This window comes from Salvelinus alpinus, chromosome 5, assembly GCF_045679555.1.
Source record: "Salvelinus alpinus chromosome 5, SLU_Salpinus.1, whole genome shotgun sequence".
Lineage (NCBI taxonomy): Eukaryota > Metazoa > Chordata > Actinopteri > Salmoniformes > Salmonidae > Salvelinus > Salvelinus alpinus.
In genome coordinates, this window is record NC_092090.1 from 60,233,827 (window position 1) to 60,257,062 (window position 23,236).

Sequence of the window (23,236 nt, forward strand, 5' to 3'; positions counted from 1 at the left end):
TTACAGTGCTTTGTTTAAAGTGTTAATTATTCCATCAATATTCTATATGTGCAGATTTCAAATCAGGTGAATTGAACTAAAATATAATTTCTAGGGACAACCATGACTCCTTAAGCAAGACTAGAAATACTAGTTTGATCTGCCATCATCTTTTTATTTAACTAGGCAAGTCAGTTAAGAACAAATTCTTATTTACAATGACAGCCTATCTACAGGGTCAGCCCCTGGAGGGTTAAGTGCCTTGCTCAAGGACACATCAACAGGTTTTTCACCTTGTCGGCTTGGGTATTTGAACCAGCGACCTTTCGGTTACTGGCCCGGCGCTTTAACCGCTAGGCTACCTGCCGCCTCTGCTAGTAAGAAATAAAAAAATTTTTAAAGCAGCTTTACTTACAGGAGATCAAATGGTCCAGAAAATGTCTAATAAATCAGATGAGTTGTTGTAGCAAAACTTTCAACACTTGTTACAGCATTGTCACACCTCACTTGGGTTTAAATAGCTGATAGGAGATAAACCAGATACAGTCCAGTCCAGTCTCTACGCCAGGGGTATTCAACTCTTACCCTATGAGGTCCGTAGCCTGCTGGTTCTCTGGTCTACCTGACAACTAATGCACTCACCTGGTGTCCCAGGTCTAAATCAGTCCCTGATCAGCGGTGTACAATGAAAAAACGCAGTGGAACTAGCTTCAAGGTCCAGAGTTGAGATTGAGTGCTCGACACTGTTAAAATAGCATGACTCAAAACACCCTCATTGTGAAATAAAACCATGAAAAGTAATGCACCTAAGCTGAGATCTGGTGTTTGGAGGGTGTTTGAATGTAAACCCAATTTATTAAGGGTTATGATACACAGAATGTGTTTGAAAACAGACTGGATGTACTCTGAAACATCCACTTGTTCTTCAATCTGAATATTGGTGTTTTTAAGAGAGTGTTTTGAAAAACATTTGCGGTTTCAGTGCATCTAAAAAGCAGCATCAAAACACATACAATCAAATGGTTTATAAATGCAAATGGTTTATAGCCTAAATATTGAATGATGATCATTTTCAATCAACATTTGACAACTTATTGTAGGCTATTACAGTTTGCACATTAGTTTCCAGTGATCAAGAGGCAGAGCTGTCATACAGTATTTTTCCCACAACTTGTTAACAACATAAAGAAGATGGATATGTTGGAACTAGTGGATATATGGACGCTTAAATATCTGGATCTAGTGAGATATACATGGCGGAGGCTCAGTCAAGCTAGTCATCTTGACAACTTTCTTGTGCCCTTCTCGCTGGCACCAAAAGTTTAAAAAGTGTTGATAGGGAACATAATGCGGACGGACCATCAAATAACTGGCAAATACATTACTCTTACAGAATTTCCACATGGGAGAGGATATTGTAAATTTAATCAAAGCCTATTGGATGATAACATGTTTTTGACTAGGACAGAAGAATTTATAACATACTTTTTCTAACATAACGTAGGTACAGCAGATCCCTTTATTGTACGGGACACTTTTAAATGTGCCTTTGGAGGCCATGAAATTCAATACTCATCTTTGAAACAAAAGCAATTTAGGTCAAACGAGTTCATATTAACAAAGGAAATGGAAGGACTAATAGTACAGATAGATAGCAATAAAAACTGTGCCATGGAGGCACAGAATAAGTTAGAGGAAAAACACAAAAATGGAGGAACTTATTCAAGAAAGATCAAGTGTAATATATTTAAAACATTAAGCCAACTGGATGGAATATGGGGAAAAATGCACCAAATTATTTTTTCATCTTAGAAATGCTACCAAAAATAATTTACTGAAACTTGTTACAAATGACTGAGTAACCCATGATTCACCAAACAAATCCTAAAGAAGACACTGGGAACTGAATACTTTTCCTAGGGTAGACAATAGAACTAATTATACTGCCATAGCAAGCAAAAAGGCAGTAACTGCTCATTTGGTCGAAAATTAGTTAATGTCATTTTTCCTACATTAAATGCATGCTTAATCATGTGGACAAGTATCCTGCCTCTATTGTATTGTGTTTTGGGGGAAATGGGGGTCATGTTAGCAGTAACTGCATAAAGTTACTGTGAAACCAAGTTAAATAAAAGCCATTTTTTCTCAGTTCCACATCATGAGCAGTTACTGTCTTTTTGCTTGGTAGAGCAGTATCGGCTACTACAGTTGTCTGGCCCATTGTGAGATTTAAATGATGTTACAATCAAAATGTTTAGGGCTATGTAAGTTACAGCAGAAGTAGCATGAGGTAACATACGTCATGTGGGCATCTGATATTTGTGTGACGAGGTGGATTTGTATCTGCTTGTCAAGACACTGACTTAGTCCACTCAGACAGTCCTCAGGAATCAACGGTTGAACTGAACCACCATTGTTACATGACCATGGACTTAAGTCAATATTTTTTCGCTGAATACTTGAACTTCTCTCAAGTCTAAATAGATGGGTTGGTTGTTTAGCAACGAAACCAATGTGCGTGCAACTACGGGGCAAAACAGACGGGATTGACTAAGATTGTTGACAACATGTAAACTATATTTTGTCGCCAATGTTTATTGAAAACATAAAGACATTTGCACAATGAGCACTTGTGGTCTATCAAATACACTATATCGTTACAGTTGTTGGTTAGCTAGCTAGCAAAATCAGTCAAAATAACTCTAAACAAAACATGGTATCAAGAACAAGATGAAACTAGCTGAAACGAGGCCCGATTTCCCAAGTGGCAGTTTCTTGTCATTGATGGTAGCTATCTGGCCATCCACAATCACAACAATTAACAAACTTCTGCCCCATTGAATCGTGCGCATCGTTTTCGTGACGTTGTCAGCTAACCCATCTACAGGGCCCATGGAGAACATTTTTGTGGTATTCCACCTTTATTTTTTCTATTCATTATTTACACAGATTAGAAACAGGAGGAGACAGAGAAGAAGAGGGACAGATTATTTAATCTGCAAGTTCTGTGGCAGTAAAATGTCACATTTTGTAATGTTACCCATTCAAGAACACGTTCCATTGTGAGGAACTTGTTAATCCCATTGAGCTAAAGCCTGGGCCCCCATATCAGAAGACAAATCTTTTGATTAAAAGCAAAATGTGAACTTCAAACATTGTTCTGTTGTACTGTTCAGAATTCCCCCAGTCACGGGAATTCCCCCAGTCACTAGCAAACTCTATTGTCAAGTATAAAAACAGGCAGTTTGCAGGCACCTCCCCTTGGGCCATGAGGTGGGTGTAAGATTGGGGACGGGAAAAAAAATTGAAAAGTGAAAATTGTTGAGTGAATATGGAGTGGTGGATCACACAGAGGTTTTGGAAGAGATACAAAAGGAAATTGAAAGTGACGAGAGTGAGGATGAATTAACTGGCAGGTGCGGTGAAGACCGCCGAGCTTGAGCCTCATCCTGATGATGAAAAAGATGATTCTGGCCCAGTGGGAGTGAGATTTTTGGAGAGAATGGATACTTGCCTTCTGGCAGATCCATACAGTATGTGTTGTCGGGTTGGGTGGAGAAGAGGTTGAGGAATGTTGTGTCGGTGAAAGAGAAGTGGAATTGTTTCTATTTTTGATTTTTTTATTATTCCTGCCGGCCAGAGGGAGCATGCTCTCCGCACCACGCGATTGGGGACAATAACTGTGACTTGCTTTCCTCTCTGGAGCAGGGCGCTGTTGAAAGGAGTGATAACTGGAATGGCGTTAAGTGGATCAACTGAAGTTGAAGATTCCCGGTGTCTGTGACGCCTGCAGTTTAGTGCGGCACAGACCCAGTGGACAGCTTGGTGAAACAAAGACACTGTCTGTACTACTGAGTTTTGATGCAGTCTTTATCAGATAGAGTTAAGTTAGGATTTGTCCATTACAGTATGAGCTTTTGTCCCAAATCCATTAGTGTCTTAGGTGTCATGTGGCAGCAATGTGTAGGATGACATGAGACAAAGGAATGTGTAGTAGAGGGAAACAGTTGTGTGTGTGTGTGTAAACTTTATGGGTAAATAAAAAGGGGTCCATCGATCTCTACCAGAAGCTTGGCTGGTGCGTAAAAACTGCAAATTCAGACAAACAAAAGGTGTAATAGGTCCGCACTAAACTGTATGGGTACCCATTGTGCTGGAGATCAGAGGTGTCCGTGGGAGAAAGGCAGCTTGAGGTTGCCAAGATCAGAGTAGTGCAGAAGGTGTCATATGCTGAGGCAGTGAAGAGAGTAGTAGAGGAAGATAGGGTCCCTTACCCTGGACCTAACTAAGAGGATCCCTGTGAGTAGGCCGAGGCCAAAAAAGAGTGATAGGAATAACATGTGCTTCAATATGGTTGTTTTTTTGCCGTTCATGGCCATGGTTGCCAATTGTACCGCAGGAATGGAACATAAATCAGAGGATAAATGTTGTGGTGGCAGCGGCAGAAAAGTACTTGGGTATACAAGATTTTACTGCAGAGGAGTTAGAAGATGTTTTGAACGATAGTGTCCCATCCTCCCAGGCTGCTAGCCTGCAGTAGGATTAGAGTGTACCAAAGTAGTAGAATAGGTGAGGTTTTAATTGCTGCTGGGTTAGTTGGTAAGGTAATTTTTTTCACATAGTGTAATGAATTCATACTGCAGGATAGTAGGCTGATACACAGCCAATAGAGTAGGTAGCGTCATGCACCTATATAATTATTATTTTGGGGGACCACCATAAAACTAAAGAAGTCACCTCCCCTCAATATGGGTCCTTCACGAATACAGAGAGGTGAAGGCACATCAAATACTCAGGTGAAACTCTCCAAAACAATCCAAGAAAGTATGCGTCAAGGAAAACGTGAGTATCACATTGAAGAAGTCAACAGAAAAGGAATTCACAAGGAATTCAACAAGAACATTTGTTTTGTGTAGCATGCTAATAGTCCAAGTCAAGCAGCCATTTTGATTAATTGATCAGTTTTGTTGATGCTACATGTTGGCTGGTAAATTGATACAGTACGTCATTGTTTGAACCTTTCTTGCATTCATTTTTTAAATAAAAATTAACCCTGATTTGTAGTTAATACTGCTGGCTTGTTTTCCTACTAGCTTAATGAGCTTTATCTATTGTTTGATGTTTGTCCCACATGCTACATGCTACACTAAATAGCCACTGCAGTTAAGCTTGTTCTAGCTTTGGCTTACTATGCTACATGTTATTGCATCCCACTTTTGACATTCATATTGTTATCTTGTTGCTATATTTGCATAGTTTTATTCATTATGTATTTGCATATTGCTATTGATATGTTTAAGTATTGTATATTAATTTAGCAGTTTATATTATAACAGTTAGTTACTAATTATGCATTTGTGTACTGTCATTATTGCTCTCCCTGCAGAAAACCATATTAGCCACCGGCTGGTCAATCCTATCCAAAGCCAATCAAGGATCACAGACTAATGCCAACTGAACTACAGTGGTGTAAAGTACTTAAGCAAAAATACTTTAAAGTACTACTTAACAAATTTTTTGTGGTATCTGTACTTTACTATTCTATTTTTTAAAAAGTTTTACTTCACTACATTCCTAAAGAAAATACTGTACTTTTTACTCCATACATTTTCCCTGACAACCCAAAGTACTAGTTACATTTTGAATGCTTAGCAGAACAGAAACATTTTGAAATTCACGCACTTATCAAGAGAACATGTGATCATCCCTACTGACTATGTTCTGGCGGACTCACTAAACACAAATGCTTAATATAAGGAATATTACATTATTTATACTTTTACTTTTGATACTTAAGTATATTTAAAACCAAATACTTTCAGACTTAGTCAAGTAGCATTTTACTGGGTGACTCACTTTTACTTGAGTAACTTTCTATTAAGGTATCTATAGTTTTACTCAAGTATGACAACTGGGTACTTTTTCCACCACTGCTGAACTGTTAATCGTCAATCATATCATGTAACTCAACTGTACTGTGATTGAATCCATCTGAATATAATGTATATATGAATATATCTGAATATTATAGAGCCCCACAGTGGAGGTGTCATAATACCCATAAAACATAGCGTTCAAACAGGGAAATGGTTCCAATAGTTTTTCCATCGTTCATTTTTCCCATAGGCAATTTTAGAAACACTTCAAATAAGGGCTGTGTTTCGTGTAGGCTTTCCCTGGCGTCACGTTTTGATAACCTTTGATAAATCTCTTTTCATAACATTTTGGGTGTTTTATTTAACTTTTTTTTATGGGTATTATGACTCACACTGTGGTACTCTGTCATCACAGGAGGTTGGTGGCACCTTAATTGGGGAGGACGGGCTCGTGGTAATGGCTGGAGCGGAATCAGTGGAATGGTATCAAACACATGGTTTGATGCCATTCCATTTACTCCGCTCCAGCCATTATTATGAGCCGTCCTCCCCTCAGCAGCCTCCACTGCCATATTCTCTTGATTTTGAAGAATATGATAAATACCTTACAGATCTTAGAACTGTCTTACTTTATCAATATACCATGTGAAAGACCTATTAATGTTTTGTTGTCATTGGATAATTTGCAAAGAAAAAATAAAGCATTTGATGCTTTAAAATCAGGTCTTGAAAAAGTCATATGTACTCATTAATTATTATCCTGGACAATCTTATTCATTTGTATTTTCATAAAGCGATCTTTTCTGGTGTCTTTTATTTGAGAATAATACTTAACATTTGACCTTTTGGTGTTACCAATGAGGAGTTTATCAACACACACGGTGTGACACACCATATAAGAGCGGGGAATACAAAATAAGGGACTCCCATTTACAGTATTTGGAAACTCCAGAAGAAGGGATATAATTCTGCACTGGACAGGATTTGAAACACCATTATAGTGTTTTCAACATTTTCCAGTAGCTTTCCCAATCTCTGGCAAGGTATTGCACAACTCTTGATTAAGTGGTGTTACAACACCATGTCATGTTCCAGAACATTTCAGGATTATGTGTTTTAACAACTAGCAAAGTTAAGGTTTTGTCTCCCTAACATTGGTGGCAGCTCAGTTGCCACTAGTTGTTGTGTTACAAAACACTTTTAACAGTGTATGGCTCACCTACAGTAAATGGTGTATTGGTTTATACAAATCATCTCTCCTTCATCTCTGTCTAACATGGAGTAATGTAGCTGAAATATGGTACCGTAATAAGCCATCTGGTTACCACCAGGTACAGTGGTTGTACCATGCTGTTTGAGGCCAATAAAGGCTGAATCTGGTGTTTAAAACGTCTTAGATCAGCATTAAAACAACCCCCTGTTTCTGCAGCTTGGTCTAGAGGTAGCGCTGCCGCCCCTACACCACACATTGTCCCTGGAGGGAGTAGTTTGATTGCTGTTTATGCCACTCACTTTCTGTGCTATCTCTTTCTCGTCAATCTCCCCATCTCTGTATCTGTCCCCCCCCAAAAAATTTTTAACTCTCTGCACCAGGTTGAAGTAAGGTGGTTGAAACGGTTAATCCTCTTTGTGACCCACATAAAGACTACAGTACATGGCTTCGGATGTGAAAGTACAACTTCCCCTTGACTAATGCAAAACAAATGTGGGCAACAGTCAACTAAACACTGAGTTGAATTATAGTGCTACAATAGAGAGGAAATACAGAACAGTACAGACACTGCAGCTATGATTCTTAAGGGCTGTTGAGCCATAAGTCATGTTCGGGGGGAAGGAAGGGGGTGGGCTGTACATTATGCAGCGTCCCAAATGACACCCTATTCCCTATTTGAAGCACTACTTTTGACCAGGGCCCGTAGTGGTGCACTAAATAGGGAGTAGGGTGCCATTTGTGACATTTCTATGTGCAGCCAAGTGGGAGGCAGGGAGGGCATGATCACTGGACAGACCCCCCGACACATGGAAAGGACATCAAACTGAAGCTGAACTTGAAGACAAGAACAAAAACTTACTTCATCAGCAGAATATCCCATGATACCGTAGCTTACAATTATCTGTATAATGGTTCTGAGAGATTATTTTACAGTCTGCTATTTACCTAATAAGTGCACATAAAAGATGCATGATGAAATGTAATAACATAATAGGAGTAAGTAGTCTGCTATAGGAAGGGGGACAGTGAATGCCAAAACTCTAGGTTTGACCCTATTACATCCAGATCTCCACAAACATCCTTTATTAGAAAATCTTGGCAGAGTTCCACAGTAAATGCAGCCGTTGCATCGGAGACAGAAGAGGGAAGGATATCAGAAGATTCAGAAGGTATAATCCCCGTAGAATCTTCAGTACACATCTCCCACTCCCACAATTGAACAGAGAGCGTTTTATCTCCACAATCTCTCCACTTCCACACCAGAAAGAAGTAAGGAGGATAGGAGATAGCCACTACTGTTGGAGAAAGGATTGTTACCTCTCTCAGAATAAACATGCTTCAGTTGAGCCTCTAGACTAGACAGACAGACAGACAGACAGACAGACAGACAGACAGACAGACAGACAGACAGACAGACAGACAGACAGACAGACAGACAGACAGACAGACAGACAGACAGACAGACAGACAGACAGACAGACAGACAGGCAGACAGGCAGGCAGGCAGGCAGGCAGGCAGGCAGACAGACAGACAGACAGACAGACAGACAGACAGGCAGGCAGACAGACAGACAGACAGACAGACAGACAGACAGACAGACAGACAGACAGACAGACAGACAGACAGACAGACAGACAGACAGACAGACAGACAGACAGACAGACAGACAGACAGACAGACAGATAGATAGATAGATAGATAGATAGATAGATAGACCCCTGTCACAGTTCATCCTCAAACAACTTCACGAAACACGTTAAATGATAAAGGACTTATGTTTGGAAGGATTGAATGAAGTAAAGCTGTTTCAGCTGGGTTATGATACATTTTACAGTACACATTTCACCCCTTTACATTAAATCATACACGTTTGGCCCCAGCCCTTTCCAAGTATGTTTTTACTAGGCTGTACCAATTCGACACTGACAATATGCAATACGATATTCTGCTGTACAGCTATACTAAAACTCAATAAAAATACATGATTGGATTTCTAAATCCTTACTTCAGAATGAAATAATGAAACCTCACCTTCAGGGTGTGCTTGAGCTAGCCCCAGGAAACAGGTACAATAGAGAATAGTCCAGAGTATCAGAATTCTCCTGTGGGGTAGAGAGAGAATATGGTTACACACACTCATCCATAGGGAAGTGGTGGAAAAAGTACTTCATTTTCATACTTGATTAAAAGTAAAGATACCTTAAAAGAAAAAGACTCAAGTAAAAGTAAAGGTCACAAAGTAAAATGCTACTTGAGTAAAAGTGTAAAAGTATTTGGTTTTAAATATACTTAAGTATCAAAAGTAAAAGTATAAATCATTTAAAATGTCAAACCAGACAACACAATTTTCTTGTTTTTTAAATTTAGGGATAGCCAGGGGCACAGTTCAACACTCAGACACAATTTACAAATGAAGAAATTGTGTCTGAGTGAGTCTGCCAGATCAGAGGCAGTAGGGATGACCAGGGATGTTCTCATGATAAGTGCGTGAATTAGACAAGTTTCCTGTCCTGCTAAGCATTCAAAATGTAGCGAGTACTTTTGGGTATCAGGGAAAATGTAAGGAGTAAAAAGTACATTATTTTCTTTAGGAATGTAGTGGAGTAAAAGTAAAAGTTGTCAAATATATAAATAGTAATGTAAAGTACAGATACCCCAAAAAACTACTTATTTTTACTTAAATACTTTACACCACTGCAATAGAGTATAGGTTATAACAGGGTTTGTAGAAGGTTTATCAATTCATTTCTGCACTCATTTAATCCTTTCCACATGGCAGATAATTATCCACATGGCAGATAATCTGACCCACAGGGGGGGCTAGGTGAGTACTGCTCCCCCTTAGTCTCCCTCTGACTGCTTTGCATCTGAGCCCCTATTCCCTATATAGTGCAATACTTTTAATCAGAGCACATAGGGCTCTGGTCAGAAGTAGTGCACTACAGTGCATTCGGAAAGTATTCAGACCCATTGAGTTTTTCCACATTTTGTTACTTTATAACCTTACTCTAAAATTGATTAAATTAACTTTTTTTCCCTCATCAATCTACACACAATACCCCATAATGACAAAGCAAAAACAGATTTTTTGTCATTTTGCACATTTATACATTTTTTTTTATTTTAAATACCTTATTTACATAGATATTCAGACCCTTTACTATCAGACTCAAAATTGAGCTCAGGTGTATCCTGTTTCCATTGATCATCCTTGAAAGTTTCTACAACTTGATTGGAGTCCACATGTGGGAAATTCAGTTGATTGGACATTACCTGTCGGCCCAACAGCTGACAATTGCATGTTAGAGCAAAAACCAAGCCATGAGGTCGAAGGAATTGTACGTAGAGCTCCGAGACAGGATTGTGTCGAAGCACAGATCTGGGGAAGGATACCAAAAAATGTCTGCAGCATTGAAGGTCCTCCATCATTTTTAAATGGAAGAAGTTTGAATTCACCAAGACCCGCCCGAGAAAACAGAGGAATTGCGGGAGAAGGGCCTTAGTCAGGGAGGTGACCAAGAACCCAATGGTCACTCTAACAGAGCTCCAGAGTTCCTCTGTGGAGATGGGAGAACCTTCCAGAATGACAACCATCTCTGCAGCACTCCACCAATCAGGCCTTTATGGTAGAGTGGTTAGATGGAAGCCACTCCACAGAAAAAGGCACATGACAGCTAACTTGGAGTTTGCCAAAAGTCACCTAAAAGACTCTCAGACCATGAAAAACAAGATTCTCTGGTCTGATGAAACCAAGATTGAACTGTTTGACCTGAATGCCAAGCGTCACGTCTGGAGGAAACCTGGCACCATGCCTACGGTGAAGCATGGTGGTGGCAGCATCATGCTGTGGGGGTGTTTTTCAGAGGCAGGGACTGGGAGACTAGTCAGGTTCAAGGGAAAGATGAACAAAGCAAAGTACAGAGAGATCCTTGATGAAAATCTGCTGCAGAGCACTCAGGACCTCAGACTGGAGCGAAGGTTCACCTTTCAACTGGACAACGACCCTAAGCACACAGGGAAGACAATGCAGGAGTGAGTGGCTTCGGGACAAGTCTCTGAATGTCCTTGAGTGGCCCAGCTAGAGCCCAGACTTGAACCCGATCGATCATCTCTGGAGAGACCTGAAACTTGCTGTGCAGTGATGCTCCCCATCCAACCTGACAGAGCTTGAGAAGATTTGCAAAGTAGAATGGGAGAAACTACCCAAATACAGGTGTGCCAAGCTTGTAGCGTCATACCCAAGAAGACTCGAGGCTGTAATCACTGCCAAAGGTGCTTCAATAAAGTACTGAGTAAATGGTCTGAATACTTATGCAAATGTGATATTTCCGTTTTTTTTAATACATTTGCAAAAATACTAAAAACCATTTTTTTCTTTCTCTTTTTAGGGTATTGTGTGTAGATGGATGAGGGCAAAAAAACAATTTACTCAATTTTAGATTAAGGATGTAATGTAACAACATTTTGAAAAAGTCAATTTGTGACACAGCCTCTGACTAAGGCCTCCAATGGCTTGTAATTGCATTACACCCGCCAATGGTTCTTAGAAATTAAGGAAGCAAAGATAAGGGGAAAATGAGAAAAAGTACTTCATTTACAAGGGCAGGGGGAGACAAACATCTGGAAACATCAACACTAAGAAACTCAACACACTAAATCATCAGCCAGCACTTCCAGTTCAGAGTCAGACAGTGACGTCACATACATAACGAGGTTATATTATCCTGTGAGTTTGTTTTTCAGTACCATGACTACGTACTTCAAACTTAAGATACGGAAAGTGGATGTGGCCAAAGGATGAGTCTCAATGATGGACTGGGAATATCACTGAGTAGTTTTCAGCCTGGATGTTAGCCTGGATAAGTGTTGGAATCCATCAAGACCAAAGTGTAAAAGTGCATGTTATGCCTGTATTTGGTTTCGCCAGCAATGCAGTATTCACCAGCAATGACTACTTGAGCTGGATGAGAATGCTTTACAATATGTGGTTACGGCGCAGCTACTTGTCCACAATCTGAAAAACTCATTGACTTCTGCGGTTTCCTCTTACAGAGTGAGGCCTCTCAATGACCTGCAGGCCTGGAGATTCCAGCCAGGCAGCCAGGGAGGCAGGGAGACACTGAGTGCTACTCCAGCGCCCAATAACAGCAGAAAGTCACCAAGTGACCACAGGCTTATTACACTTACTACTACGATAGTCACTTCTACATCCTCAGCTTTCTGCACCTTTGCCTCATTCAATATTTTAACACTACATTCAACATTTATATTTGCAGAAGAGCGTATAAGCCATCGAGGTTTGCTAAGTTGTGACGACAACTAGTTTGAATGTAATAAACTCAGCAAAAAAATAAACGTCCTCTCACTGTCAACTGCGTTTATTTTCAGCAAACTTAACATGTGTAAATATTTGTATGAACATAACAAGATTCAACAACTGAGACATAAACTGATCAAGTTCCACAGACGTGACTAACAGAAATGGAATAATGTGTCCCTGAACAAAGGGGGGGGGGGGGGGGGGGTCAAAATCAAAAATAACAGTCAGTATCTGGTGTGGCCACCAGCTGCATTAAGTACTGCAGTGCATCTCCTCCTCATGGACTGCACCAGATTTGCCAGTTCTTGCTGTGAGATGTTTCCCCACTCTTCCACCAAGGCACCTGCAAGTTCCCGGACATTTCTGGGGGGACTGGCCCTAGCCCTCACCCTCCGTTCCAACAGGTCCCACACGTGCTCAATGGGATTGAGATCCGGGCTCTTCGCTGGCCATGGCAGAACACTGACATTCCTGTCTTGCAGGAAATCACGCACAGAACGAACAGTATGGCTGGTGGCATTGTCAGGACGTTCATCTCATGATGAGCCTGCAGGAAGGGTACCACATGAGGGAGGAGGATGTCTTCCCTGGAACACACAGCGTTGAGATTGCCTGCAATGACAACAAGCTCAGTCCAATGATGCTGTGACACACCTCCCCAGACCATGACGGACCCTCCACCTCCAAATCGATCCCGCTCCAGAGTACAGCCCTCGGTGTAACGCTCATTCCTTCGACGATAAACACGAATTCGACCATCACCCCTGGTGAGACAAAACTTGTGAACAGCACCTTTTGCCAGTCCTGTCTGGTCCAGCGACGGTGGGTTTGTGCCCATTGTTGCCGGTGATGTCTGGTGACGATCTGCCTTACAACAGGCCTACAAGCCCTCAGTCCAGCCTCTCTCAGCCTATTGCGGACAGTCTGAGCACTGATGGAGGGATTGTGCGTTCCTGGTGTAACTCGGGCAGTTGTTGTTGCCATCCTGTACCTGCCCGCAGGTGTGATGTTCGGATGTACCGATCCTATGCAGGTATTGTTACATGTGGTCTGCCACTGTGAGGACAATCAGCTGTCCGTCCTGTCTCCCTGTAGCGCTGTCTTAGGCATCTCACAGTACGGACATTGTAATTTATTGCCCTGTCCACATCTGCAGTCCTCATACCTCCTTGCAACATGCCTAAGGCACGCTCAGGGGACCCTGGGAATCTTTCTTTTGGTGTTTTTCAGAGTCAGTAGAAAGGCCTCTTTAGTGTCCTAAGTTTTCATAACGGTGACCTTAATTGCCTACTGTCTGTAAGCTACCGTCTGTAAGTGTCTTAACGACCATTCCACAGGTGCATGTTCATTAATTGTTTATGGTTCATTGAACAAGCATGGGAAACAGTGTTTAAACCCTTTACAATGAAGATCTGTGAAGTTATTTGGATTTTTACGAATTATCTTTGAAAGACAGGGTCCTGAAAAAGGGAGTTTCTATTTTTTGCTGAGCTTATGATGCATTGATGAATTGTGTATTCCCCCACCCACTCACTGAACTAGCCAATCAGCAGAGTGAGATTTAAGAATACAAAGTTTTGAGATTTTTTAAGAACTCCGTCAGGGTCTCAACTAGGGCTGTGGCAGTCACAGATTTTCTCTTGTTATGTCAGTCACTTAGCCAATGTCAGCAAAAAAAAATCCAATTGCTAAATTAGTTTAGCGGCCAGCTATCTAAACTTGTTATCATGGTCGAATTACCGGCCGAGGTGCCCACATCGATTTTGATAGTCAGTTTCACTCAGATATCATATTAAAAACATTTCTCTCTGCCCCATGGCAAAATGTGTAGAATTGCAGGAAACTTGCTTTAAAACTGCAACATTTTATCTACACACCATGGCAAAAAAATTATATTGCACAAATTGAACTCTAAAACTTAAAAAATGTCTCTCTGCTGTCAAGAGGGGTGCCACTAAAATGTTTTGCTCACAATGTGTGTGTTTATGGGTACGCAGACCAACGAGCAACTTCAGCCCGTTATGATGAGTTCAGATTTTTTTGTGGCCCCCATCGCCATCAAAGTTTCCATCCCTGCTCTAAACCATCCAAACAACTCACGCCCACAGCGTTCATTTGTCAGCAGTGCACAACTGCAGAGCGTTCATTTGGCAGCAGTACACAACTGCAGAGTTTAAAAAAGGGGAATGCTTACACTTTCAAAAGAAAATGTTTTGAATTGGAAGTTGCAAGGCACAGTCTGAAATCCAAAATGTGTTATCGCTATCATTAATAACTATAATAATTATTGATAGTATATAGCCACCAGCTCTACTGGAACCCAGAACACTTTTCATAGGCTATTCAACTTTTCTCTAACAATGTTTCTGCAAGCAGGGCCGGTTTAATGCAGGGCCTTACAGGGCCTGAAGCCCCTGGGCCCAGTCCCGTGGTGGGCCCAAGAGGTAGAAAAAACCACAAGATGTTTCAGGAGCCCGTTCTCAATGAGTGTACAGCCTGCTGCTGCTCTGCTAATCATCAGATGCGGGAGGAGAGGAGGTAGGGGGCACACGTGGGTAACTGTGGAGCCCTGCCTTGATTGGGTAACTGATTAATAAAATGTTTTAAATAAACTGCATAATAAATACATGTGACTGGGCAATTGTCTGAGTCAGGGGCAGGCACAAGTCCACAGGGGGCCCAAGAGGCAATAATAAAATCAAATAAATCACATTCTTTCTTTCATTATTATTTTTTTATACAACCACAGGAGCCCGTTCTCAATGTTCAAAATATACCAGAGAGCATAATTTAGCCACAGAGGATCAATAGTTTCAGAAAAATTACTGTGGATTACATTTGATTACTAGCACATACAGGTAACTGCCAAAATAAAGGAAACACCAACATAGTGTCTGAAAGGCGCTGCATGGTCAATCTGACGTCAGCAGTGGCCGTGCAGCATTTACGCTGATACGGCCTCTGCAGAAGTCAGGGCTTTCATACTTCTTGCGCTTCGCGGAGCAGGGCAGAGCTGTTGTGAGGGAAGTGAGTTTGTGTTTATACAGGACCTCCTTCCCCCACCTATCATCAACCAATCATGTCAATGCAGAGCTATTCGGAGCCCTTCGCATTGTTACAACATTTGGGAGGCACACGGCGATGCTGTACGGAGCTCAATTTGGCCTCTTGCGGAGCCTCCTGAGGCATGCATTGTGTCACACCCTCCATATGGACCCTCCAACCACATTTTTGGATCAAGCATAAATTAGCTTTTAAAGTGTGTTTGTCCACCACCAGCTGCCAGAACAGCTTCAATGCGAGTTGGCATAGATTCTACAAGTGGACCTAAACCATGCCAGGAAAATGCTTTTGGCAGATACCGGTTGCCTACAGTCGGGAAGGCCGCAATTTGGCCAGCATGCTTGCCAAATATACAGCTTGTTGCGGTGTGGCCATAGACATATAATCAATCCATAGGAGGGTTTTGGAACCTCTTATCCTGGCAATTTGACTATTAAACTCATGGGTACACTAGCAACGGCTGCCAGTCCTGACTTGAATAGGAACTGTCATCTATGGATTATATGTCTATGGTTGGTTGTGGCTGTCTGTTGGCCTTTTGCAAATTTCAAAACACACCTAACACCTAACACACCTAACTCTTAACCCCTGGGAAAAAACATACAGTTTGGAAATGCCTACTGCTGAAAAGAGAAGACGTGTGAACCAATAGAAATATATTTTTTTAATCAATAACCCAATTTTTTGCAAACAGCAGCACTGTTTTTCAAAGTAGCTCATCTTGAGATAGGCTATTGCCAAGACGTGTGCATCGGTCATCACAGTGAGTAGAAGCCTATGGCTTATTCATCATCATTAGTTGAGTCAGCGTGCCACTGGAAATTGTATTTAGTAGCCTACATAGCCTATATATATATATATATATATATATATATATATATATAGTGTATATTAACTCCTAATATTGTACAATCTCTTTGTCACTTCATTGGCCTGGGCTATTGTTTGTTGAATTCAAGACCAGATTGATCTCAGTTTGTCAGTGTCAGAGTAGCCACTCATTTCGGTCATGTGGTATTAAATAAGATTCAGCTAATGTATTTTATCATGTAAATGACGTAGAATTGCATGAAGTTCATTTTTAAAATGCCCATTTTTTTCGGACCCTGCTAAAAATGCCTCTCCTCAACAGTAGCCTAGGACACATGACAAGTGTTATTATGGCTTTATTAAAAGGGCTTTTTCTTCAACAAATCACTTATATATATTTTTTTTTAAGGAACTCCGGCTTTCAACTGACTCTTGAAAGTTGTAATAGTAGGATGCATTTTCAAAATTGGGTAGTGCATCACCAGTTTTCCTCTTGTCATGTCCGTCAGTGCATACCTTAGAGCAGGGTTTCCCAAACTCGGTTCTGGGCCCCCAGAACCAAGTTTGGTGGTGAGTTGGTTATTTGAATCAGCCCCAGGATCGAGTTTGGGAAACCCTGCCTTAGAGAGCTATTTACACTTGTCAGAAATGTCCAGATCAACTAGCCCATGTCAGCTAGATTTTGTTGTAATATTTGAGTCACTCAAATATCACATGAATACACATTAGACATGACAAAATGTATAGAATTGCTACAAAACAATTGCTTTAAAACGGCTAAATGTTCTCGGCACCCCGTGACAAAATATGTAGAATTGCAGGAAATACGTTTTAAACCTGCAAAATGTTCTCTCTGCCAACAAGAGGGGTGTGAACAGTTTGTGTCATGAACAGTGCTTGTGCCCACAGAAATATAGATCCCCAATGCTGGAAGGGGGGCTTCAGTAAAAATGTTTGGGAACCCCTACTCTAAAATATAGGCTTGTAGTTCAGACAAATAACGTGTTTATATCATAGCTGAGAAATCCAAAATGAAAATAGTAAGGAAAAAGATTAGCCCACACATTGGGATCACATAATAGGGATCATTCATTCATTGACACAGACATGATTCCAACTTTGTATTATTGTGTGCTCTCAAGAAAGTGAACATGCATTTCTTCTGGAATGTATGGAAACGCATTGGAGTTAAAACAGCTGCACAGATGTTCAGAAGTGAGTTAAATCATGATCAATCTTATAGATAAGAGATGAAGGGGAGAGCTGTTTTGTTTGGATAATTTGTACTCACCCCCCAACTCCAGCTGTTTTGAGTTTGGAGTACAGGGCATTGTCCGGCTCCATAGCGGTTACTTCATTCTTTCTTAAGAGTTTTTACAACGGTCCAGAGTGGCATGAGACATACGCAAATCATTTCCATTGCAGCTGATCCTTAAAACTTCGAAAGGGAACCAAAAAAGCACCGGTAATAAGAGATCAATAACGTGTCTTCCTCCTTTCTCAATGTCGTTCCGTTATCTTCCTTCAGGAGTTCTTTACATAGAAGAAACTTCGACCTACAGAGCTCCATCGGAGTGTTACTTTTCCGCGCGAAAGAACCGACTCCAGGTAAATGTCTGTGGGGAGAAGTACAATCTCTTACACACTCATACGAGCACGGTGAAATGAATGTATGGCGACCGCCTTGTACGCCGACGTTTCTAATATACAAGATATCGTGGAGTGAGTGAGGGAATTCTCTGCTCGGGACTCAGAGAAACACACCTCCTTCTTTCGCCTCAGCTGATATTGAAGGAGGAAACAAATGTAACACACATGAATGGTGTAAAGAAGAAGAGACATTTCATTGGAAGGTGTGTATTGCTTGGAATGCTAAACCTTCTAAAATTGCACTTTTCCTTAGTAAGTAGACCATGTATGCAGATTTAATTTAGTGCCATACATGACCTAGACCTCTGACTTCATCAGAATCAGTCTTGTCAGCCTGGTCTCATAGACTAGACTTAACATAGTAAACGTAAATCCATTACGCTCAAAATAGTATATGTTATGTTTGGGATGGTTACACAAGACAGAAGGGTACTTAATAAGGCGAAAACGAAAGTAGGTATGTTGGTTGGGCATATAACTTACAACCCAAAAGTTGTGTGTTTGAATCTCATCACGGACAACTTTGGCATGTTAGCTAATTAGCAACCTTGCGACTACTTACTACTTTTGAGTTACTTTGCAACTACTTAGCATGTTAGCTAACCCTTCCCCTAAACCTTAATCCTTGAACCTAACTCGTAACCCTAACCTTAACTCCTAACCCCTAGCATAGCTAACATTAGCATTAGCCACCTTGCTAACGTTAGCGACAACAAATTCGAATTCGTAACATATCATACGTTTTGCGATTTGTAACAGTTTGTACGAATTTCAATTCATAACATCATACACATTGTAATACATATCATATGAAATGGATGATGGACATGCACAAATTAATACATACCATACCTATCATACTAAGTGAGTGTTGGATTTACTATGTTACGTCTACCCCTGAGTCCATGTTGGCCTTGTCTCTGGATAGGTAAGAGTAGCCTTCAGCTGTCCAGTTATTTATGGGCCAGGTGACAGGTCTAGACTGTAGGCAGCTGCATGGCTGATTGTTTGTTTACCCAGCACACTTGTTTTGTCTGGGGCAAGGTGCCTGGTGCCACCTTGGTGTTTCACTTCTCTCCAACACAGCAAATGTACATTTACATTAGGGGAAATGTAAAAGAGAAACAGGTATAGCTATAAAAAAAAATGTTTTAAACAATACCTGCTACAAAATAAAGTATCTCCTTATTCCTTCTTAGTCCTTGCAGTACCAGGCTAGTTAGATAGTGTATTGTACACCAGCCAATTTTTGGTTGTTTCTACGTTCTCCTGACCCAATGAAGAGGACTACCATGCATGCCTGACAAGCTGACAGTGACGATTTCATTGCTCAGGAGATTTCCTCTGAAGTTACGAGTTGCCTGTCATCCTTATCCTGTTCTACAAAACCAGAGAGCCAATTGCTACGGAGAAGTCACAGTCAAATGGCGGGGTGGCGAGACGCCTTGAATGAAGAGTGAACTGTGCTGCCTGCCTGCAGAGGACATGCTCATCTCCCCTGTTGACCTCCTGCCTCTGCTTCCAACTTAACTATCGCTCCATCTGTTGCAGGCTTGAAATACCCAAAACGTTAAACTCGGGCTCAAAATCAAACTCCAGACCTACTCTAACATATATCTGTATTATTTGATTCGTGTTTGTTTCGCTTTTTCGAGTGCTTTGAGATAATATTTGTAATGAACAGCGCTAGAGAAGTTGAATAAATTATTAGTATTTGTTTTATTTATTTTTTATTGTATCCTGTGCTGTTCACTGACTTTTTAGTGTTCCAGGCCATATAGCTGCCTATCCTCCCTGCCCACCTTACCTACAGTCAGTACTGTATGTACGCTCATGCCTGTGAGCCGGAGCCAGTGTAGAGCTCTGCTGCTTACCTAGCCCAAAGGCCGGCAGATGGCGATATTGAGTCGTTTCAGTCTTACCATCCAAACGCATTGTATGCAGCTGGCAAATACACTCCTATACCCCGTGGACCGGTTTGAACCGAAACATTCTCCATTTAAGCTACAAAGGCATCGATTTCCTACTTAACTAGATTTATTGGAGAGAAGGTGAAAAAAAAAGGGGGAAATATGCAGACATTATAAAACACAATTTTCCATCACAATGCTAAAGTGGCTAATGCCTAGGAATGCGAGTTCCAGATGGGCAGGGCACAACATCAGGAGTACTATTAGCCACTAGCATGGTGGTGGAAAATGGTGTTTCATAAAGAAAGTATGCATGTTTTCCCAGTTTTTTTTCTGCCTTGACATTATCTAAGGAGGAAATCGATGCCTTTGCAGCCTGAATGGAGAATGTTTTAGGTACTAACCAGTCCACAGGGATACAAGTGTATTGCCGGCTGCATACAATGCGTTTGGACGGTAAATTGAAACCATCAATCCAGATTAAATGTCGCCATCTGCTGGCCTTTCGGATACTGCCTACCCTGCTCCTGCTGCTGCTGCAGTCGTGTGCTGTGAAATTCCTCTGTCCTCATTGACCCGCCCTCAACAAACACGCAGTGACAGTGTCCAGTCGAGCCCCAACAGAGCGTCGATTCAGCTCCCTGCAACTGGATCCCCCGTTCCTGAGCCTGGGCTCCCAGCACACAGAGCCCCTCACAGTTCTCCACTCACAGCCAGCTAGGACTAGGGTTGCGTCCCAAACGCCACCCTATTCCTTATATAGTGCACTACTTTTGACCAGCTCTGGGCACAATAAAGGGAATAGGGTGCCATTTGGGATGCATCCCAGGAAGAGTGCACACCACCTTGAAAGAGCACATCCCATGTACCTGTCTGAGCTTACATGTCTGATGGTAGATTTTGTTACTTCAAACTTTTATTTCGCAGACAATGGAGGCAATGTCCGAGAAGTCGAAGCAGAGCAGGCACAGCAGAGCAGTTAGGTTTTGAGTGTTGAGGGTTTTTTGTTTCAGCACTGTAGGTTTGCGATGAGGGATAGCTTAGGTTACTGTACGTAAGTCGTGAGAGCAAGCAAACTGAGAATGGATCAACATTGTAGTTACTCCACAATACTAACCTAATTGACAGAGGGAACAGAAGGCAGCCTTTACAGAAAAAAAATATCCAAAACATGTCTCCTGTTTGCAACAAGGCACTAAAGTAATACTGCAAATAATTTTGCAAAGCTATAAAAAATTTTTGTCCTGAATACAAAGTGTTATGTTTGAGGCCAATCCAATACAACACATTAGTGAGTACCACTCCATATTTTCAAGCATAGTGGCGGCTGCATCATGTTATGGGTATGCTTGTAATCATTTCAGGATAAAAAAGAAACAGAATGTAGCTAAGTACAGGCAAAGTCCTAGAGGAAAACCTGGATCAGTCTGCTTTCCACCAATTCACCTTTCAGCAAAACAATAACCTCAAACTCAAGGCCATATCTACACTGGAATTGCTTATCAAGAAGACAGTGAATGTTCCTGAGTGATTACAGTTTTGACTTAAATCTACTTGAAAATCTATGGTAAGATCTGAAAATGGTTACCTAACAATGATCAACAAGCAATTTGACAGAGCCTGAGGAATTTCTTAAATAATAATGGGCAAATATTGCACAATCCAGGTGTGGAAAGCTCTTAGAGATTTACCCAGAAAGACTCACAGCTGCAATCTCTGCCAAAGGTGCATCTACAAAGTATTGACTCAGGGGTGTGAATACTTATGTAAATGACATATTTCTGTATTTTATTTTCAATAATTTTGCTAACATTTCTAGAAACATGTCTTCACTTTGTTATTATGGATATTGCATGTAGATGGGTAAGAAAAATAAAATAAATCATTTAATACATTTTGAATTCAGGCTGTAACAAAACAAATGTGGAATAAGTCAAGGGGTCTGAATACTTTCTGAAGGCACTGTAGCAAACAGCTCCAACAAATATCATACAGTAAAACCAGGTTTTTAAAAGAGTAAAAGGCCAAGACCTGGAGGCCAGTTTATATATAAGTGTTTTATGAGTTGATTTTCTACCACTAATCACATATGACTGCCATGTTGGAACCCCTGTCTTTAACTATTGGCAGGTGTGGACGACTCTGTGATCATTCTTTATTCCAGACTAGGGAGGTAATGGAAGTCATCTGGCCGTTTATACCCTGCTATTACAATGGAAGGTAGAAGTTCCGTGTCTGCAGGAAATTGGAGGATTTTTCCTGCAGACAGAGTCAATGTGTATGGCCAGTAACCCTATACCCTATCTGTCCAGTGTCCATATGGATCACATGCACATACTAGACCAGTCATGTATAGAATTGATGAGTTGAATTGGATTGATATACAGCGGGATTCAAAATGATTAACACCCCTGATAAAGATGAGCAATAATGACTGTGTAAAATAAATAGTTCAAATACTAAGCTATTTGTATGCTCCAAAAATGGGAAATTCTATTATTTTATATGAATACAATTGCTCAGAGAAAGAGATTTTGGTTATCTTCAAAAAGTTAAAGATTCTTATAAATAAAGTAGTCAAAAGTGTAGTATTTGGTCCCATATTCCTGCATCAAGCTTGTGACTCTACAAACATTTTCAGACCGTTTTGGTTGTATTTCAGATTATTTTGTGCCCAAAATATTTTTTATTTATTTAACCTTTATTTCACTAGACAAGTTAGTTAAGAACAAATTCGCTCTAAATAATGTATTGTGTCATTTGGAGTCACTTTTATTATAAATAAGAATAGAATATGTTTCTAAACACTTCTACGTCAATGTTCTACCATGATTACTTATAATCCTGAATGAATCGTAAATAATGATGATTGAGAGTTACAAAGGGTCAAATATCATACCCTCAAGACTAACCTATACTAACCTCTCACCATTACCAATAACAGGGGAGATTAGCATGTCTTGGGGGTATGATCTTTAACCCCCTGTTACTTTCTCACTCATAATCTGAAAGACACCCAAAAACATTGCAAATGCATCCAACAAGTTTGCAGAGTCACAAGCCTGATGATGATTTTTGCTAAAATCCTCATTAGCCGACGCCAATGGCAACACCTAGTCTTCCTGGGGTCCTACACATAACGAAAAAGACAACGACTTTAAAATGTACATACATTTAAAACATTAACATAGACATTACAGACTTACACTACCGTTCAAAAGTTTGGGGTCACTAAGAAATGTTTAGTTTTTGTGAGAAAAGCAATTTTTTTATCCATTAAAATAACACCAAATTGATCAGAAATACAGTGTAGAAATTGCTAATGTTGTAAATGACTATTGTAGCTGGAAACGGCTGATTTTTAATGGAATATCTACATAGGTGTACAGAGGCCCTGTAACGGTTTTCTTCTGT

General features: G+C 40.7%; 1 protein-coding gene across 2 annotated transcripts in view; it reads right to left on the bottom strand.

The window, feature by feature from the left end:
- Positions 1-18,007, bottom strand: part of col27a1b (collagen, type XXVII, alpha 1b) — a 155,849-nt gene extending 137,842 nt beyond the window's left edge. For both annotated transcript variants that reach the window (XM_071402508.1, XM_071402507.1), the window contains exons 1-2: positions 17,554-18,007; positions 9,101-9,171 (exon numbers count right to left, since the gene is read on the bottom strand). In XM_071402508.1, the coding sequence (XP_071258609.1) occupies positions 9,101-9,171; positions 17,554-17,606 (124 nt within the window). In that variant the 5' untranslated portion in view covers positions 17,607-18,007. The remainder of the gene's footprint in view (positions 1-9,100; positions 9,172-17,553) is intronic.
- Between the last annotated feature and the right edge of the window lie 5,229 nt (positions 18,008-23,236).